Source organism: Diabrotica undecimpunctata, chromosome 8 (genome assembly GCF_040954645.1).
Source record: "Diabrotica undecimpunctata isolate CICGRU chromosome 8, icDiaUnde3, whole genome shotgun sequence".
Classification (NCBI taxonomy): domain Eukaryota; kingdom Metazoa; phylum Arthropoda; class Insecta; order Coleoptera; family Chrysomelidae; genus Diabrotica; species Diabrotica undecimpunctata.
In genome coordinates, this window is record NC_092810.1 from 10,591,916 (window position 1) to 10,609,679 (window position 17,764).

The following is a 17,764-nucleotide window of genomic DNA, read 5'->3' on the forward strand; positions in this document are numbered from 1 at the left end:
AATCCCCATGCTATTCGAGAACGTCGTTCTCAGTTAAGGTTTTCGGTTAACGTGTGGATTGGTGTCATAAATAACCAATTAGTAGGTCCTCACTTTTTTGATGGTCCTTTAACAGGGCAGGTCTATTTAAACTTTCTACAAAATATTTTGCCGAATTTGCTTGCCAACGCGAACGTTGCTATCCGAGGGATGTATTTTCAGCATGATGGGGCACCCCCACACTTTTTACTGGTAGTGAGACAACATCTCAATAATGTTTATGGCAACAGGTGGATGGGACGTGCAGGTCCTATTTCGTGGCCTTCAAGATCCTCTGATTTCAATCCCGTTGATTACCATATTTGGGGACGATTGAAGCAACTAGTTTACGCAGTGAATATTAATAACCGACAACAATTAATTGACAGAATTATACATTGTTGTAATACTATTAGAAAAGATCCCCAGAGTATCCGTAATTCAATACGTCAATTAACAATTCGGCAACAAAAATGTGTGCAGGGTTCCATTTCGAAAATCTATTTTGAATTATTTTTATTTTGTTACCATTATTGTATCTTTTCCAGTTCTAATTTATGAGTTTATCTATCTATCTAACTATGTACATATTTTTAGTTTTTTTTTAAATTGTTCTTCGTTATTGTTAGTAGTTACTGTTTTTTGTTGTGCAGTGACTCAGTTTATCATTTTAATTAAAATGTTTGAAATTTATAACATTTGTTTAAATTAATACCTTATAATTTGATACTTCATTATGGTTGTTCTATTTTTGGTAAGATTTGATCGTTCACTAAAAATTTAATAAAAGTGCGACAACATTGTCGCATATGTCGTTTTCATTGGCTATTTATGTAGTTTGAAAATCACTTATTGCATTTTAAAAAAAATATATATACAGGGTGTAATATTTAATACGAATCCCTAAATTAATTTTTCCAAAGCCAGTCCTGGAATTTTTTAGTTTAGCTAATACCAGTCTAATGCTTGATAGTAGTGTACTGTATCATGCAAAAATTAAAAAAATCAAATGAGCTGTATAAACACTACAGTAAAATGAAATAAATGGTCAATTACACAAATCAGCCTGTTAGTTAATAAAGAAGAGGGGTTGACATTTTTTAGTGGCCACATGATAGGCTCCCTGAGGGACTCTACATATGGTAGAAGTATGTAAAGTTCCTCATGACTCACCCTGTATATATTATAAATATCTTGAAGATATGCAAATTTTTTAAAGAAAAAACTCCGAAATAAAAAGGTAATAATTCAAAGATTATCATCCTATTGTTTATAAAGTTCTACCAGAGATCTAAGAGTGTCATTAATATTTATTAGCGATCAGTGTCTTCCGCAAGGCAGCCTCTGGACAGGATCGTACTTTTATTTTCGATTTGCATTACTTATTTGATTGTTAGGTGTGTTTAAAAGCCGGTCTTTATCATTGTCTACTAAAGTTATAATAGTGCGGCAGCGGCAGCCTTAACACAAAGACAAATGAACACAGTGTGGTCCATAACAAAACAACCGATAGTAAGTAGAAGAAAAAGAAAGCTGGTATGTTTAGGAAACTAGACCGGAGTGATGTGGACATCATTAGAAGAACAATTTATATGAAGAACAGATGGTCCCCACGTTAAAAACCATCATACAAAAGTTGCAGAAAGATGACACAGGAAGTGAGACAGTAAGACAATGTCTTCTAAAAAACGGCTTTAAAATAAAAACGATCGATAAACGCCAAGTGATTATGCAATCTGCTTATCTACAAATATGGAGAACGAAATTTTTAATTTAAATTCATAAATACAGAGAAAGTGGAACATGGCGTTCCAAAATATGGTTGGGCAGATTCTTCTGGTCGCTGTACAACAAAAGCTCCATCAAATAAAGGAAAACGTATTACTTACAACAATCCATGCAGGAACAAAAAATGGTTTTATACCGTATAAGTTATTGCCAAATATACCACCAAACAGTGTAATTGTGATGAGCTACCACAGTCGTAGGCTGAATAAAGTTCCATGTTCTAATGACACCAAACTTAGAATCCAGGAATATATGCTGGAAAATGATATATATTGTAGCGAGATTAAATAAAACGAGCGGTTCGAATTTATATAAATATATTTATTTATAACTTTACAGTTCGGTACTATCTTATCAACTAAACTCACTCATAACATCGTTACATATATATACCAAAAAGTATTATTCTTGAATCTTCTTTGGTAGTCCCACCTCTAATTCGTTGTTTGACAAATAGATTTCTACAGCGCTCGATACATCGCGAAGGTTCTCGAAGCCATTTCGAGATGCAACCGTTTCATAGGCCATGCCGAAAGCATGCTCGTATCAATATTATGAAGATCGTTATTCTAAAAAACAATTACTTGAAACTTTAAAATCATTTTCCATCAGAAAACAATATTAGTGCGATAGTTTGGCTGAAGAAATGGGTCAATCAGTATTAAGACTTTCTCCTTACTATTGCATGTTCAATCCTATTGAACACATATGGCGTGAGCTAAAATCAGCGGCAAGGAGAAGTAATGTTTCGCTTACCCTAAATTCATCTATGGTTCGTCTAGATAAATTAGAAATGGAGAAAATAACCAATGACAGATGGAAAAATACAGATAGGTTTCTGAAAGAACTAATTATTATAGATCTAGATAACGACAGTGATAGTGAAATTGACTTGTGAATGTAATTTTTTTTAAATGTAAGTACTTTTTGAGTTGTATTTATAAATGGTAAACTTTCTATGTATCCGTAATTTATGTAAATATTTCTAAATTCAATTGATAATGGTATAAAACCAGCTTTTAGATACACCTTAATTTTGAAAATAATTTTCTAAAATATTTTGGCCTTTGTTCTTTTTGTACTCTATTTAGAAATGATAAAGTTTTGTAAATATGTGAATGTAGTGTATGAACATATTTTTGCAACCATTATAACTTTAGTAGACAATGATAAAGACCGGCTTTTAAACACACCTAACAATCGAATAAGTAATGAACTGCCGCTCAACTTTGACCGGTAAGACCGGTCTTCTTCTTCTTAGAAGAAGAAGGATATTGAAAGGATGGATGGAAAAATTAAGAGGCACAGGGATGGTCTGGAAACTTGCTGGAAACGACGAAACCAGCGGAAAAATCAAGACTAGAAAGAGACAAATGAAACTATCAGAAACTTGGTTGTAGTATCTGTTGCACAAATGTGCAACAATAATTATTTTGCTCATATCGTATATTACAATTAATTTTTTTTTAGTAGAAGTATTGTAAAAAGTCACCTTTTTCCCACCGGCATATACGTTTGTTTGATTGATAGTTCTTTATTCGCATCAACGTGTTATAATAATGTGATATTTTTATAATAAACCCTATTTAGCAGATTAATCTACTAAATTATTCATCGCTATTATACCTATATGTTAACTTACAAATAACAATTTCATAGAACAATCCAATCGTCAGAAAATAATAAATTTAACCGATTTTTCCTAAATTTTCAACATGTTAGTAATAGATGACGATGTATCTGTATGATTTTCACTCATTCTCTATAAAACTCAGCTCCTCTTAACCCTTATGTTTTATGCATACATAAATCTTTTGTCCACCGATTCTTGAAAGTAAAAAGAAATTCTTAAGCAAACATTCACTCCGATTAAGCAGGTAAAAAACGGTCTAGACCCGTATTAGATTTTCTGACATATGATAAAAAGTCCATTAAAATGAATAATGTTACTCGTAAAATAGAAATGCATTTAAAAGGATTTATATTTATGTTTTCTGAAAGCAGATCAAATGGAATTTTACTGGGGATATAAGTATATCAATGTGTTTTTGTTAACACCGGGAGGAATTAGACAAGGCGACAGTTTAAGCCCCTTCTTGTTTAACCTACTCATGGGCAAAATTATAAACAAAGTAACATCTCTCAATCTCGGGTACAGAATGGGCAACAAAAGAATTGGTATGGTGTGTTACACAGATGATGCAGCAATTATTGCCGAATCAGAAGATGATCTTCAAATACAGCTCTTTCAGTTCTTTTAAATAAGCCGCCAACTAAATATGACCATTTCTACCAACAAAACTAAATATATGACAGTAGCAAAAGATCCGCTCAGATGTAAGTTAGTGGTTGAGAACAACCCCATAGAACAGGTGACGCAATTCAGATATCTATGCATAGATATATCAAACACACGTCCTAGTAAAGGACCTAAGGAGTCAGATCAAAAAAACAGCCGCATTGTCGGGATGTCTGCGGGAGATAGTCTGGTCAAATCCGTATATGCGCACAGATAGTAAAATTAGAATTATTCAAGATTTGCATACGACCGATCATGACATATGGCATAGAAGTGCGCGAAGATACCAACAAAACGGAAACAGATGCTAAGGGTTGCCGAAATGAAAACCCTAAGAACAATAGTGGGCAAAACAAGAAGGGGCAGGGTGGGAAATACAAACGTCAGAGAGAAGTGCAAAATTCAAGATATTGTAAAATGGGGAAGGCAGCGTAAGAGGATGTGGTACAATCATGTAAGACGAATGGATGAGAATAGACTCCCAAAAATTGCCCTAGAAAACAACCCGCCAAGACCTCCCGGAAGACCACCTAAAAGATGGAGGAATAGTTGGCAATCTACCTCCTACAATCTCGTATTAACGATAACTCCGGGCATTCGCATTGGACATACTCTACAGTTTTGTCTTCTCGTTCACACTTCCTACATAGAGGTGTGCCTGCCCCAGTGTGTGAAGGTGTTTGCTTAGTTGACAATGACCAGTTAAAAAACCAACTGTCAAGCGTAGATTTTTCCTGGTCATTTCCAAGTACTTCTTTGATGCTAACTCTTCAAGATTGTAGCGTTTTAAATTTGGTGGAATATTTTCGTTTTTCTGTTTGCAAATGAATTTTAAAACGATCAATATATTATGGCATTTTAAGTTGAGATTCTAAATATCAAGTTTTGGTATTCAGCTGTTTTTGTCTTTCGTCGCTAAAACGCAATAAACTGGAATATTTAAAAGTTGTTTCGAGTCCCCTAATATAATATTGCAAGTCAGGTATACGGTTTTTCTAAGACGTATTAACTGAGAATATTTTTTTGTCTTTGTTTACATTAATATTCCCCTATTCTCTGTATGTATTGTGAGGTAAAAAATTTCCAGTTAACCAATTTAAAAGTAAATAATCAAGAAGTTTTTTTTGTTGGTTCGTTGCTAAGAACGAGGTCAAAAAAGGGTAGATTGTTTGTTTTAAGTTTGTAGGCAAAAACTAGCTGTGAGACGTAAAGGGAAATTTATTTTGCGTTGAAATTTGTAAAATGTAAGGCATTAAGGAGTCGACTTTAAGCCCCAAGCAGAGCAGACGTGCTACAATGGAGTGAAGCAAGAGATGCCAGAGTAGAAAGATTTTTTTTTTGTGTTGTCTTAAGACCGGTTAAGGTGATAATACTCTCTGCAATATGGCAGTTTAGAACATAGTAATCACCATAAGATTTGTGAACCGGCACTGAAGAAATTTGGAAAATTATTATATAGGATGTCCCCGTTGTCAGCTTGCTTCCTCCACAGAAAATAATTCTACATCTCTTGATTGTTCGTCCCTGAGTATAGAAATGGTTTGCTTTGTCCCTGTTGGAGAATATGTCCAGATAGAGTCCCATAGATGTTAACAAGTTTTTTTGAAAGTTAAGTGCTAAACAGTGAAATCAAGTAACATTTAACATATTAATTTTAAAGTAAAGACAGACATTATTTTTGATAATTATTAATAATTGCTTTCGTTAAAATTTAAAAGGATTTTGTAATAATTAATAAATTGTAAATTTTATGGTTTAACTTAGTTGTCATTTTAATTGTTTTCTTTTTAATTAAATGCTAACATATGACAGCTAGCTTCATTTGTTTCGATATTTATTTGTTTTGTTTGTTTTAAAAAAAGGTTAATCTCTGTGCGGTAATATTTGTAAGTTTTTGTAGTATCTCCAACCCCTTTGTAAACGGAGTTTGTAAACGGACACATGTAAGTTTTTTTATTCTGTATTTGGCAACTATTTATATAGTATATTTTTTATGCCACTTATATGTTTGATAACTGTTCGTTTGAGACAGAAATAAATGTTTATTCCATTTCTCTGAACTACTTTGTTTGCTTTATTTTAGAATAATCTCCTAACCCTTTTATGTGTTTTTATTTTAGGAATATTTTTCCTAAATCCGGCAAGTTTAGGATTCTTCGAAGCGGCGTCCTTTCCTTTCAAATAGCTAGAAGTTCTTTTTCTTGTTGTCCCTATTTGCCAAGTGTCCATGAGATTTGTGTAAGGACCCCTTTATTTCATTTATTGTGTAGATACGCCAATCCCAACCCCCATATCTTCAACTTATCCACGACCCCAGCTCTCCAACAACCCCCTGAGTGCCGTTCGCATAGTAGCGTTTATTTTGCTTGCCTTATCTTCGCCCCCATAGTTTCTGCCCCCAATTTTTCTACCCCATATTCTTACCCTATGGTAAGCAAAATAATTTCGTTACAAGATTACTTAGTGTTACTCTGGCAAGTCTACATCCTTGCCCTTCTTCCCATCTTTTTACGGTTTGCGTATGGGAGTGACTTTTGACAATTTCCGCGATTGTTGTAGTTGACCAATCAAAAAGATCCCCAGGTCCTAAGAGTCTTAGGCCTGTTGCCTTTATTCCTATCGTGTCTTTAACCTACTTCAGAATGATGGTATTACCATCAGAACCTTGAGTTAGCGACTTGTGACACTCCTTTACTAACCCTGATGTGACATGTGGTCTATTCAAGGTTAGTAGCGCTTGTTTGTTATCTGTGCAGATTATTATAGTTTTCCCTGCTATACCTTTTTGGGTTATCTCTTTTGCGGCCATGGAGATACCAGCCAGTTCTGTCCGAGTTACGCTGGCATTTTTGCCCATACCCCACTTTATTCTTAGATTCAGTGAGCTGGAGTATATCCCGCATCCTCAGCCTTCTTCCATTTTGGGGCCATCAGTGTATATGCAATAGGCATTTGCCACGTTTGTCTTTGGTTCAATTGAGTCGCAGTCTGCCTGTAGCAGTGGTAGCGCATCCAGCTCTCCCCGCCAAAAACGAGTTCTCAATTGTCCCATTCCTACATCAGCTGAGCGCAGTCGCATCATTGTCACCAGCGCCACCTCTTTGACATATATATCTAGAGGCGTGATATCTATGATCAACTCCATTACAGCAGTTGGTGTTGTTTTCATGGCACCTGTTATATTTATGCAAGCCATCCGCTGAATATGGTTTCTCTGCTGCTCATAGACAATATATGCTGTTTTAGCTCTACCGTCTAAGTGTGAGTTTCATGTTAACTTCCTGTCAAGGGTAATACCAAGGTACTTCACCTCGTTGGAAAAATTTAGACTGTAGTTTAGAATCCTTGGGGGTATTAAGCCTGTGATTCTTCTTTTCCTGGTAAAGAGTACCATCTCTATTTTCTTAGGATTTATAGATAGTGAGTGCTCCTTTCACCATGTTTCTATTAGTCGGAGAGCAGCTTGTAATCTCTCACATAGTGTGTTTTCAAACTTACCGCTTTACAGGACAGCAGTATCGTCTGCATAGGTTATTGTGTAGAACCCGTTGCTGCTGAGTTGGTCAACCAGGGTATCTAGAACTATGTTCCAGAGGAGTGTTGATAGCACCCCTCTCTGTGGACACCCCCTCGTAACCATGCCTCTAACAGAAACGTCTTCTACATTTATGCTCTATTAGAGAGCATACTGAATATTCATTCGCTTACGGCCAGGGGAACATTCCTGACGTTGAGCTGTTGGGTGATGGTTGGGAATGTGGTTTTATCAAATGCTCCCTCAATGGCTATGAATATACCTAGGGTGGATTCTTTATTGTCCAGCATTCTTTCAATTCTTCCCACTACATGATTCAGTGTAGAATCGGTAGAACTTCCCGAAGTATATGCATGCTGATTTGGGTGAAGTGGCTTATGGACCAGAACTTAACCATGGCTAGAACATTAATAAAGGTAGGTTCGGTGCCTTTATTTAAGATATACAAATCTTTTCTAATAATATAGTCATAAAGAGACTTACCTCGAGCGTTATTATCTCTGCTGTCCCAGCCTAAATGGTGAGAGTTCGAATCGTAGCCGGTAATAAGTTCTACCTTCTGACTAAGACAATGATCTACCAGATCTTCCATTGGTGGTAGGGTGGCTGCATCTGAAGGTAGGTAGTCCGATGCTAGTATCAGCTCTTTATTTTTGCCCTTTTCTCATGGACATTTCACTTTAACCGCAGTTACGTCTGAGGTACAAAACTGCGCCATGGGGGAGGATTTGATTTTCCTGGGAACATATATTGCTGTTCTCGGTTGTTGATTGCTTGATAAGCTGAAAATTTGACCGTTTAGACTGCTAAAACCAGTTATTTTGGTCTTAGTTATCCAAGGTTCTTGGATTAGTGCTATTGCATCCTCCGTTACATCCAGGCGGCGACATCTGCCACCTTTGTGTCTTGGAGGTTGCATTGAATAATAGTAACCTTATTTTTACGACGTCCTTGCCCATGGCTTAGGCATCGTTCCTGGTCTTTTAGGTGTCCAGGAGGTTTCGGAGCCTCCTCTGCCGAGTTCGTCGACCATCATCTGAGGGTCTTCTCCCTGCTGTGGGACTAAGGGTGTCTCAGTCTCAGCAACCGTCGTGGGCTGCAGACTGTCTGAGGTTCCTGGTTCCTAGGAGGTACCCTTCACTGTTGGTGCTTGCTTTTAGAGTCAATGAGGTGAACGTATCGTTAGTAAGTAGTATTTCTACCTTCTGGTAAACAAAATGTAAGTCTATTGTAGATTGGACAGGTTTTCGTATTTGATCCTAGCTAGAACCTACTTAATTTAAAATTTGATCTGCATACGTCATTTAAATCATTGTATATACTTTAAACTAATAAGTCAAATAATACTATTGTAATAAATAGTCTAATACGGTTTCAGGTCAAACAGGCCGGGGCAACACCGAAGATTTCGGCCTTCTATCTCTCGACAACGACGAAAACTTCTGCATGGGTGGTCCAGGCGTCATCTTTTCTAGGGAAACACTCAAGAGGATGGCACCTTCAGTCGAAGAGTGCCTACAACACCTCTACACGACGCACGAGGACGTAGAACTGGGACGCTGCGTCAGGAAATTCGCTGGGATATCTTGTACGTGGTCCTATGAGGCGAGTGACTACTCTAGCGTAAGCAGAAAATAACATTCAGAAAGTATTTATGCGAATCTAACTGATTTAATTGTCTTTCAAAGCAAAATTAAACCTTATTTATGATTTTTCATGTTTTGTACGAGAATAAAAACATTAAAGGTGGTAAGTTTTCAAACTATCATCCTGTATATTTCTGTTCCCTCGCGGGAGAAGTTGATTATTTGGATTTTTAGAATGAAACTTTGTTTCTTCATTTCAATTAGTTCTATTATTAATTTGCTATTCTCTACTTTTCATTTGCTTAAGAAGATTCGCAGGATACTTTAGATTTGTATTTGGTGATGGTGGGTATTTAACTTATATGAATTGTTGTTAGACAATTTTTTGGGTACTTAGAAGATTATGATATAATAACCAAATACAGATCTAGTTGCAATTTTAACACTATTCGTACATTAATACTGTATATCAAATAACACAATTGCCAAATTTTTAAAACATTTTTATGAGTCTCTTATGATTTGTTTTAAACAGTTACAAATAATTTTATCTCAACAGATGGCGCCACAGCTATAATATTCCTGACTAACGTATGCCCCTAATAATGAGTTTAGTTAATGATTTCTCGTAATGACAAAATTAAGGAGGCGAAATACCACATTGTACTTGCATTACATGAGAGAAATACTTCTGTAATAAGGATTTTGTAAGAGGTTTACAATATCCTGCAAAATAACTGTTATCTTAGGCTATTACACAATGTTTCCCATTTAACTGTTAGAACCATTAACCATAGAAAGTATATAACCACATCATGAATCCACAAAAACAACAAGAGTTGTCCATCTAACCTTATTTTTAATGACACAAGTAATTTTGTTCCCTTAATAATTTGATTCTAACGTTTTTCATGATGATTTCTTTAAAAAAACACCTATACAAAATGGTGAATGAGTCGTGGTGCAGAAAATGCGAAATGGTGCCAGAGATTAACGAGCCTCGCCTGAATTAAGAAATAAGAAGTAGAAGGAGAGTATTACAAGAACTTTACAATAAAGAACTTTACATTTTATTTCTTTAAACTACTTTCGAATGAAACTTCTTGGCTTTGACAAGACATTTTGGTACTTTTCAACTGTTTGGAATTGAAAAATGAGTTCATCGTTTAGACATGTACCGGGTGGTCCAATAAGCCGATCGGCTATATATCAGAAACTATTCATGTTATAACTTTACGAGAAATCGCTGGAAGTAACTTTCAAGTTTCTGGGTTAACCGCTAGGGGGCGTAACCTGTGAAGAAAACTTTGAAAACCAGTTTTTTGGAAAATATTCCCAATTATACTAAGTGTTAAATAAGTAAACTAGAAAGAGGCCTAAATTCTGCACAAAGTTGTTCAGTACTTTTTTTTATTTTTTCAAATAAAGGGTGGGGGAGAGTGAGAAAGTATTTGTGAATAAATACCTATAACTTTGGTTTGGATCAACCGATTTTAACGAAATTAGTGTCATTAGAAAGAGTGTGGATGAATTAATTTATATCTACTATAAAATATGCATTTAGTTTTAATTGTCATAGGTAGAGGGTACTTTCGAATAAAAAAAATTAAAATTTATTTTTCTTCAAAATGTTTAATGGAAACACCTATTTATTATAAATTATAATGGAACTGGATTAAATTCGTAACAAAATGGCGCAAACCGCATGTTGATAGGTTTTGTCGAACTCGAGATATGAATAAAAACGCATAAACATAAGTAAGTATAGTATTGACTCACCCTTTATTATAACTTAAAATTAAATATGTGAAAGATCATGAATGTGTTGCTTATGTGAGTCCATTTTAAAAAAGGTAAAAAAGAAATAATTAGACTTACTCACAATCAGTTTAATTTTACTACCTAAGACGACCGATTTCGCTTTCTAAAATTTGCAAAGCATCATCAGGTCGGTGGTACAAAGTAAATTAAATGCTGAAATTATAAAAAGCCCATATTAGACAGCACCCTAATATGGGCTTTTTTTACAATACGTAATTTACAATAAATAGGTGTTTCCATTAAATATTTTGAAGAAAAAAAAATCGGTTGCCTGTAAAGTCGGTTTTACGGGCGAAGATTTTACGTGACAACGTCTTTTTCTCGGTAGAATATTTATTGATATGAATATTATTAAATTGCACAATAGTTGTTTGCAGTTGAAACGCGCTGTTTCTTCTCAATCGACTGAATTACGATTGATTGCAGAGTGATTTAAACTAATAATTTACTTAACACTATCAACATTTGTCAATAGTATGACATAACCTATAAACTCAGTTTCTCAACTTTTGTGTCAATCTAACAATTAATCAATCAATCATAGTTTACGATAATGAAATATTAGTGTACAATTATTTACCTTTATTGTTGTAATTGTTGTAAATGACGAATCTAAGCACTCCACATTTTCACTACAGACACAGCTGACGATACTTTAACCACACGTGTGAACTTGTATTATGACGCTTTCTCGGTTTTCCAACGCCAAGAACGCTCGAGAAAGACAGAGACACAAGCACGCACCGATTCAACGCGCCTAATTCTCTAGTGCTGCGCGCGCAGCGGACCGATCATGTTTGAGTGGGAGAGAGACGCAAGGCATTCGCCGGTCCGGCGGGCCTCTCTCTCGTTCGGTGACTCATCGTAACAGACGTGAGCGGGCGTTACACTTTTTCATGAGTGACTCCGAGCCACAACCTAATTTAAGACGTTGTCACGTCAACAAATTTTAATTTTTTCTATTCGAAAGTACCCTCTACCTATGACAATTAAAATTAAATACAATTATTTTATAGTAGATGTAAATTAATTCATACACACTCTTTCTAATGACACTAATTTCGTTAAAATCGGTTGATCCAAACCAAAGTTATAGGTATTTATCCACAAATACGTTCCCACTCTCCCCCACCCTTTATTTGAAAAAATAAAAAAAGTACTCGAACAACTTTGTGCATAATTTAGGCCTCTTTCTAGTGTACTTATTTAATACTTAGTATAATTGGGCATATATCCCAAAAAACTGGTTTTCAAAGTTTTCTTCACAGGTTACGCCCCCTAGCGGTTAACCCAGAAACTTGAAAGTTATTTCCAGCGATTTCTCTTGGCCACTTTTACTAGGCAATTTTTTTTCCTAAAGTTATCCCATGAATAGTTTCTGATATATAGCCGAGAGATCGGCTTATTGGACCAACCGGTACATACGCAACAGTGTTTTATCTTCCATGAAATTTAATAAAAATGAGTACAGAGTAAACTTACAGATTCTTCTTTGCTACTTTTTATGAGACTACAAGCTTACTTTTACTTACTTACTTTTAAGCAACTATTAAGCTGAATATAGATATTCCTTTATTAGTAAATGCAGCTATTTGACCACACTATTCTCAATAAATTGTAGTTTTGTAAGTTTTTAAAACATTATTAATTTTAGTTTGTTCTCTTTCAGTTGTAAAATAGATTTTAAGTAAAAAAATGTTTAGTTCTTTGTTTAAATTAAAGAATAGATATTATTCCTCCTTAGCATTACTGTTTAATAAGACTATTATTAAAGTGGTTACTAAAATCTAACTCGAAGTTCAAAATTTGACCTTCAAGTCCTTACAAGTTACAAACTCTTGATCTATTATAGACCATCGAAATCAATTCATTTGAATTCCCAATGGCTTATCTTAGTTCTACTATGTTTTCTATTTAATGATATCCTTTTTAGTACTTATCGTACTATTACGACTTTCCCACGAAACGTGATAAGGACCGATAAGAATATATTTCAAATTTGTTATAGATATACAATCTACGGGTGGTCTTTATATTAACGTCAATTGTAGTAATTTTATATTTTGGAGATAAAGTGTCCCCTCTGATAACGCACATTTAGAACAAACACGAAACAACTTTTTATCTGATATTTAGTTACCGCATACCATTGTAAATATTAACAAAATGCACATAGAAAGATTATTTAAAAGATGACTTGAAATTATTATAAAAGTGAGAATAGTAATCTATTACCATTATTTGTTTATACAGGTTAAAGCTAAGCAAAATACGCAGCTTAAAGACAATCTGCTTTTCTTTGTTGAGCATATTTTTCTCCAATTCAAAAGTTGTCACTTGTCACAATTCATCTTTTTTCTATTGAATGTTTTCCAAATTCGTCGTAGTTGTTCAAAACCCTCTCGATTGCTTCTAATAAATTTTATATCGTCGGCAGTAAAATTTCAGTAACTGCTCGACGCAGGAGAATGTCGTCAACACGTACTGGCCCGGTTTGTGTTTTTGATTCTGCAAGGGCAAAAAGGTATTTGTTTATTGCTTGTTAACTCAATGAAAAAGAAAGTTTCTTCCATCTTTTTCAATAGTAAATTGTCAAATAGGTTTAAACTTTCTATTTATGTGCAGCTTCTAGAGAAAAATGCATTCTAGAGACTAAAAGTCAGACTAAATCTTGGATTTCTCGACTTAAAATTTTTAATTTAAATCTAGGATCAGTACTATTACAAGAATTAATAATAAAGAATATACAAATAATTAATTAATTAAATTATTAATAATAATAATTAATAATTAAATAATTAATAATTAATAATTACAAGAATATAATTAATAATAACTCTTAGAGCTGAAGAGAGAGCTCTAGAGCTCTCCTAAAGGTGAAATTGAATCGGTATTGCGAAGAGAAATGGAATGTTCATAAATCCTATTTTGGATTCTAAGATTTGTTTGACCTATATAAGATGCACAAGGAATTGCATATAAACTCCGTGTTGTTCACTTGGAATGTTATCTTTGATTGATCGGACAAAAGTTTTTGTTGAGGGGTAAATATTGTCTTTATTCCTTTTGATTTAAGAATTTTGTCGGTTTTTTCAGTGACACTTTTGATAGAGTAAGAAAGAAAAATTTTCGTATGATGAGGGTCTGAGTCCAAATGAACAACCCTGAGTTTATGAATTTCTTTGTGCAGACTGCCCCCGATCTTATATAGGCCAAACAAATCGTGGAATCCAAAAAAGAATTTATGAACATATTTCTGTTCTCAATTCCTATTCAATTTTAGCTCTAGGTCAACACCATCTTCATACAGGTCACAAAATGGAGTTTGAAAAATCTGTAGGTTTTAGCTTTAGGAAAAAGCTTTACGTTTAATTGTACTAACCGCGAAAATCTTTATGAATATTTGGATAAATTTATTTCAAAATTTTGCCCCTCGGTGTATATAAATAAAATTATAGTATATTATAAAAAATATTTAATTTTACATTATGTAAAAAACATGTAAAAGATACCTTTAATAAACAGGTTTTTATCACGTAGAATATTATAATCCTACGGAATGTATTTATCGATTTCCTGTGCAACGAATTAACAAATTACATTATCAATTTACATCATGTGTACCTAGATATATGATAAGCTTATATTAAGACTCTAACCGCTAAACAAGGTTAGATATACGAAAACATTATACTCGTATTTATATTTTTTATTTTAATCTATCATACCATGTTGACATTAAAAAGAATCTATTACTAGTTCCTGCGGAAACCTCAAATGCAATATATATATATATACATATATATATATATATATATATAAATATATATATATATATATATATATATATATATATATATATATATATATAGAAAAGAAATTTAATCTTTGCAGATTAGTTAAATTAAAAAATTTAGTTATTGCCGACAATTCAAAGAATTACCTCCTTTTAAATGTAGTTACATTGGGTTTTTCGATTAACCTTGGGTAAGCCTTTACGTGTCAAGTTCAAAGCTAACATACATTTCAAACCTTAAAAAAAAACTTTTTTTGCACATAGTAACAAAAAACACCACTATGTTACTAGCTAAGTTTTTTAATATTCTAACTCTACAATTCTAAGTTACGGTAAGATCAATAATGTTTTAATAGATAATATATGGTAGCTAATTATAATTTATTCTCTTTCAGCCCTGAAGAAGCCAAATTAATTCTCTTTGGCGAAAACGTTCGGCGAAACAATTGATACACATTAGAGTCTTTCTTGCAGATTTCCCCAATATTTAAGAGTTTACTATATATATATATATATATATATATATATATATATATATATATATATATATATATATATATTACTATAATACTGCCCTCATAAGCTAAAAATCCCTATCTCCAAAGAACAAAATTTTACAGGAGACAAGAAAAACCAATTTTTTTCCAGCATCACAATTTTGATATTTTTAAATGAATTTAATGTGTAAATGCTTTTGTTTCAATGTTAAAATTATGGTTTTAACGGTAACATAAGAATATTTAAATTTTTTAGGAGAAAAATGGATTTAGGGCTTTTTATTTTAAATTTCGATGCTGACATATCAGATTCTAAGAAGCCCTACCCCACTCGTATAGGCAGTTAAAGCTTTTTACTTTAAAAATTAACTAATTTTATACATACTGAACATAAAAGGTTTATTGAAAATACAACTTGTTTTTAAGAACTGTGTAATATCTAAAAATGAATAGACATATAAAAATTTGAAGTTATGAAATAATTTAAAACTAAGTAACATAAGGGAAAAATTGGTTTTATGACTCATTCAGCGTCAGTCAGAGCCAGACTCTCGAATGGTTAACCAAAATCCACAGCGATTAGATGGCCTAAGAGGGCAAAATTTGTCAACTATTTCTTTTTTTTTTTTTAGCTTTATTAAATCCTCTTACTCCTTTAGTTTTCTCAGGCATTGGAAAGTTCTTGATATATTTAGCTTGTAAGAATTTTAGCACTTTGGTATTAGATTCTTGGTAATCAGTGGAATATAGTAGATTTGTATTGCCTCGCTTAGCTATTATTTTTACAATGTCTGTAAGATACGGAACGCTATCGTTGCCACGATGCTTAAGTTTTGGCTTGGAAGTGTAGTCTTTCCAAGCGAAAAGATCCTCACCACTAAGCTTCTTTGTTTCCACTTTCATTAAGTTTGCTTCCTGAACACACTTAACAAAATCTTGGACATCGTACACTTTTCCACTATGCTTCATAGCTAATTCTACCTGATGGTGAAAGGAGTCAGCAGCTTCTAAAGTCCAGTTCTTATTTTGTGCGGAGCAATTGTCCAGCCAATCCAAATATGTTTTACATATCTGAAATGGTAAAAAAACGAGTAAAAGGCATTTAGGATGTCTTCCTTTTTTCTTCCACTTATTGCCTCATGCCACAATACCGCAAGAGGCTTGGTCTTACGTTTAGTACCAATAGATACAAGACTTTTATTAAATACTACCATTCTTCAAGTAAACACGACTTCTTTAAAGGAATCCATGCGTGGCAACATGATGACTTTTTGAAGATCAGCACAAAAGGACATGATGTCATTAGAAGACTGTAGTTATGTATGCTCTTTATATAATTGTCTTGATTCTGTAGCTTTTGCAATATGGCTCTTCCAACAGACGCAAACCAAACAATCTGATGATAAGTTTTCCTGACTGTGGTCTTTATTATGTTCTTTAAACTTGAAGCACATGCCACATTCTTCATGACCGAGTTTCGTGAATGATATATTGAGTTCATTAACAACTTTTCCATATAAATCGTAAGAACAGTCACAAAAGTTTCAACTTCGTCTAAAGTCATCATACATCCTTTGAATGGTCACATCATTTGGGAGGTATCGGCGATTTGGTGCATATTCTCTTCTGTAATGAGCAATACTTGGGTTGTAACTCTATATGATTTCTAATGACGCTTCTGTCAATTTTCTTATGATAAGAATGCTTTCCCCTTGTGTCGGTTACACCTGACGCCGTACCTGTCGTATTTTTGTCACCAGATGCTAGGGTATCATAAATAACTGAATTATTTTCTTTAGAAAATCCAAGAGTCGTTAAAAAAAATGTTTTACATGCCCTGACTCTTTCGCCTTTTTGGTCATTAAAAAAAATATCGAAATGAATTGTGTTTGGTTTGCGATATACCTCGATGTCTTTTTACTGAGAGCTCAGTGGCGCATAAGACGATAAAGTCTCGTCTTTCGGTGAAATTTTTGTTCCAAAATTCGGCGTTACATTGCTGTCGCCACTCTTCCGAAAATTTTATACGATATATGTAGCGACATTTATCACCACAAGGATCGCGCGTGGGATGATCTTTCAACTTCTTTATTCTCTTTCGTACCTTTTATTTTAAAGTTTGTATCTGACACAAATGGCCTTTTAGTTATTAATAACTGCGCATCACAATCGGCAGTTAAAAATGTTTTATGTAATAAAAATTCCTGGCTTAGAATACTGTTAATATGACAATCCAAAAATTGTTACATCAATTGTATATTGTTTTGCTTTATGTTTTGTATGAGTTATATAGTTTTAGGTTAAAGTATATATGTATGTATGTATGTATGCATAGCATCAGCTATCTAGAATAAAAACGAAACTAACAAACACTCCGAACACCAACTCTGATATTCTTTATCTGAAAAAATTTTGTCTGAATAT

General features: G+C 33.7%; 1 protein-coding gene across 2 annotated transcripts in view; it reads left to right on the forward strand.

The window, feature by feature from the left end:
* The window catches only part of Chsy (Chondroitin sulfate synthase), a 141,891-nt gene that overhangs the window by 24,500 nt on the left and 99,627 nt on the right, over positions 1–17,764 (forward strand). Inside the window, exon 3 of one of the 2 annotated variants that reach the window (XM_072539663.1) lies at positions 9,019–9,263. In XM_072539663.1, coding sequence (XP_072395764.1) covers positions 9,019–9,263 — 245 coding nt within the window. The remainder of the gene's footprint in view (positions 1–9,018; positions 9,264–17,764) is intronic. The other variant, XM_072539664.1, reaches the window with a different exon arrangement.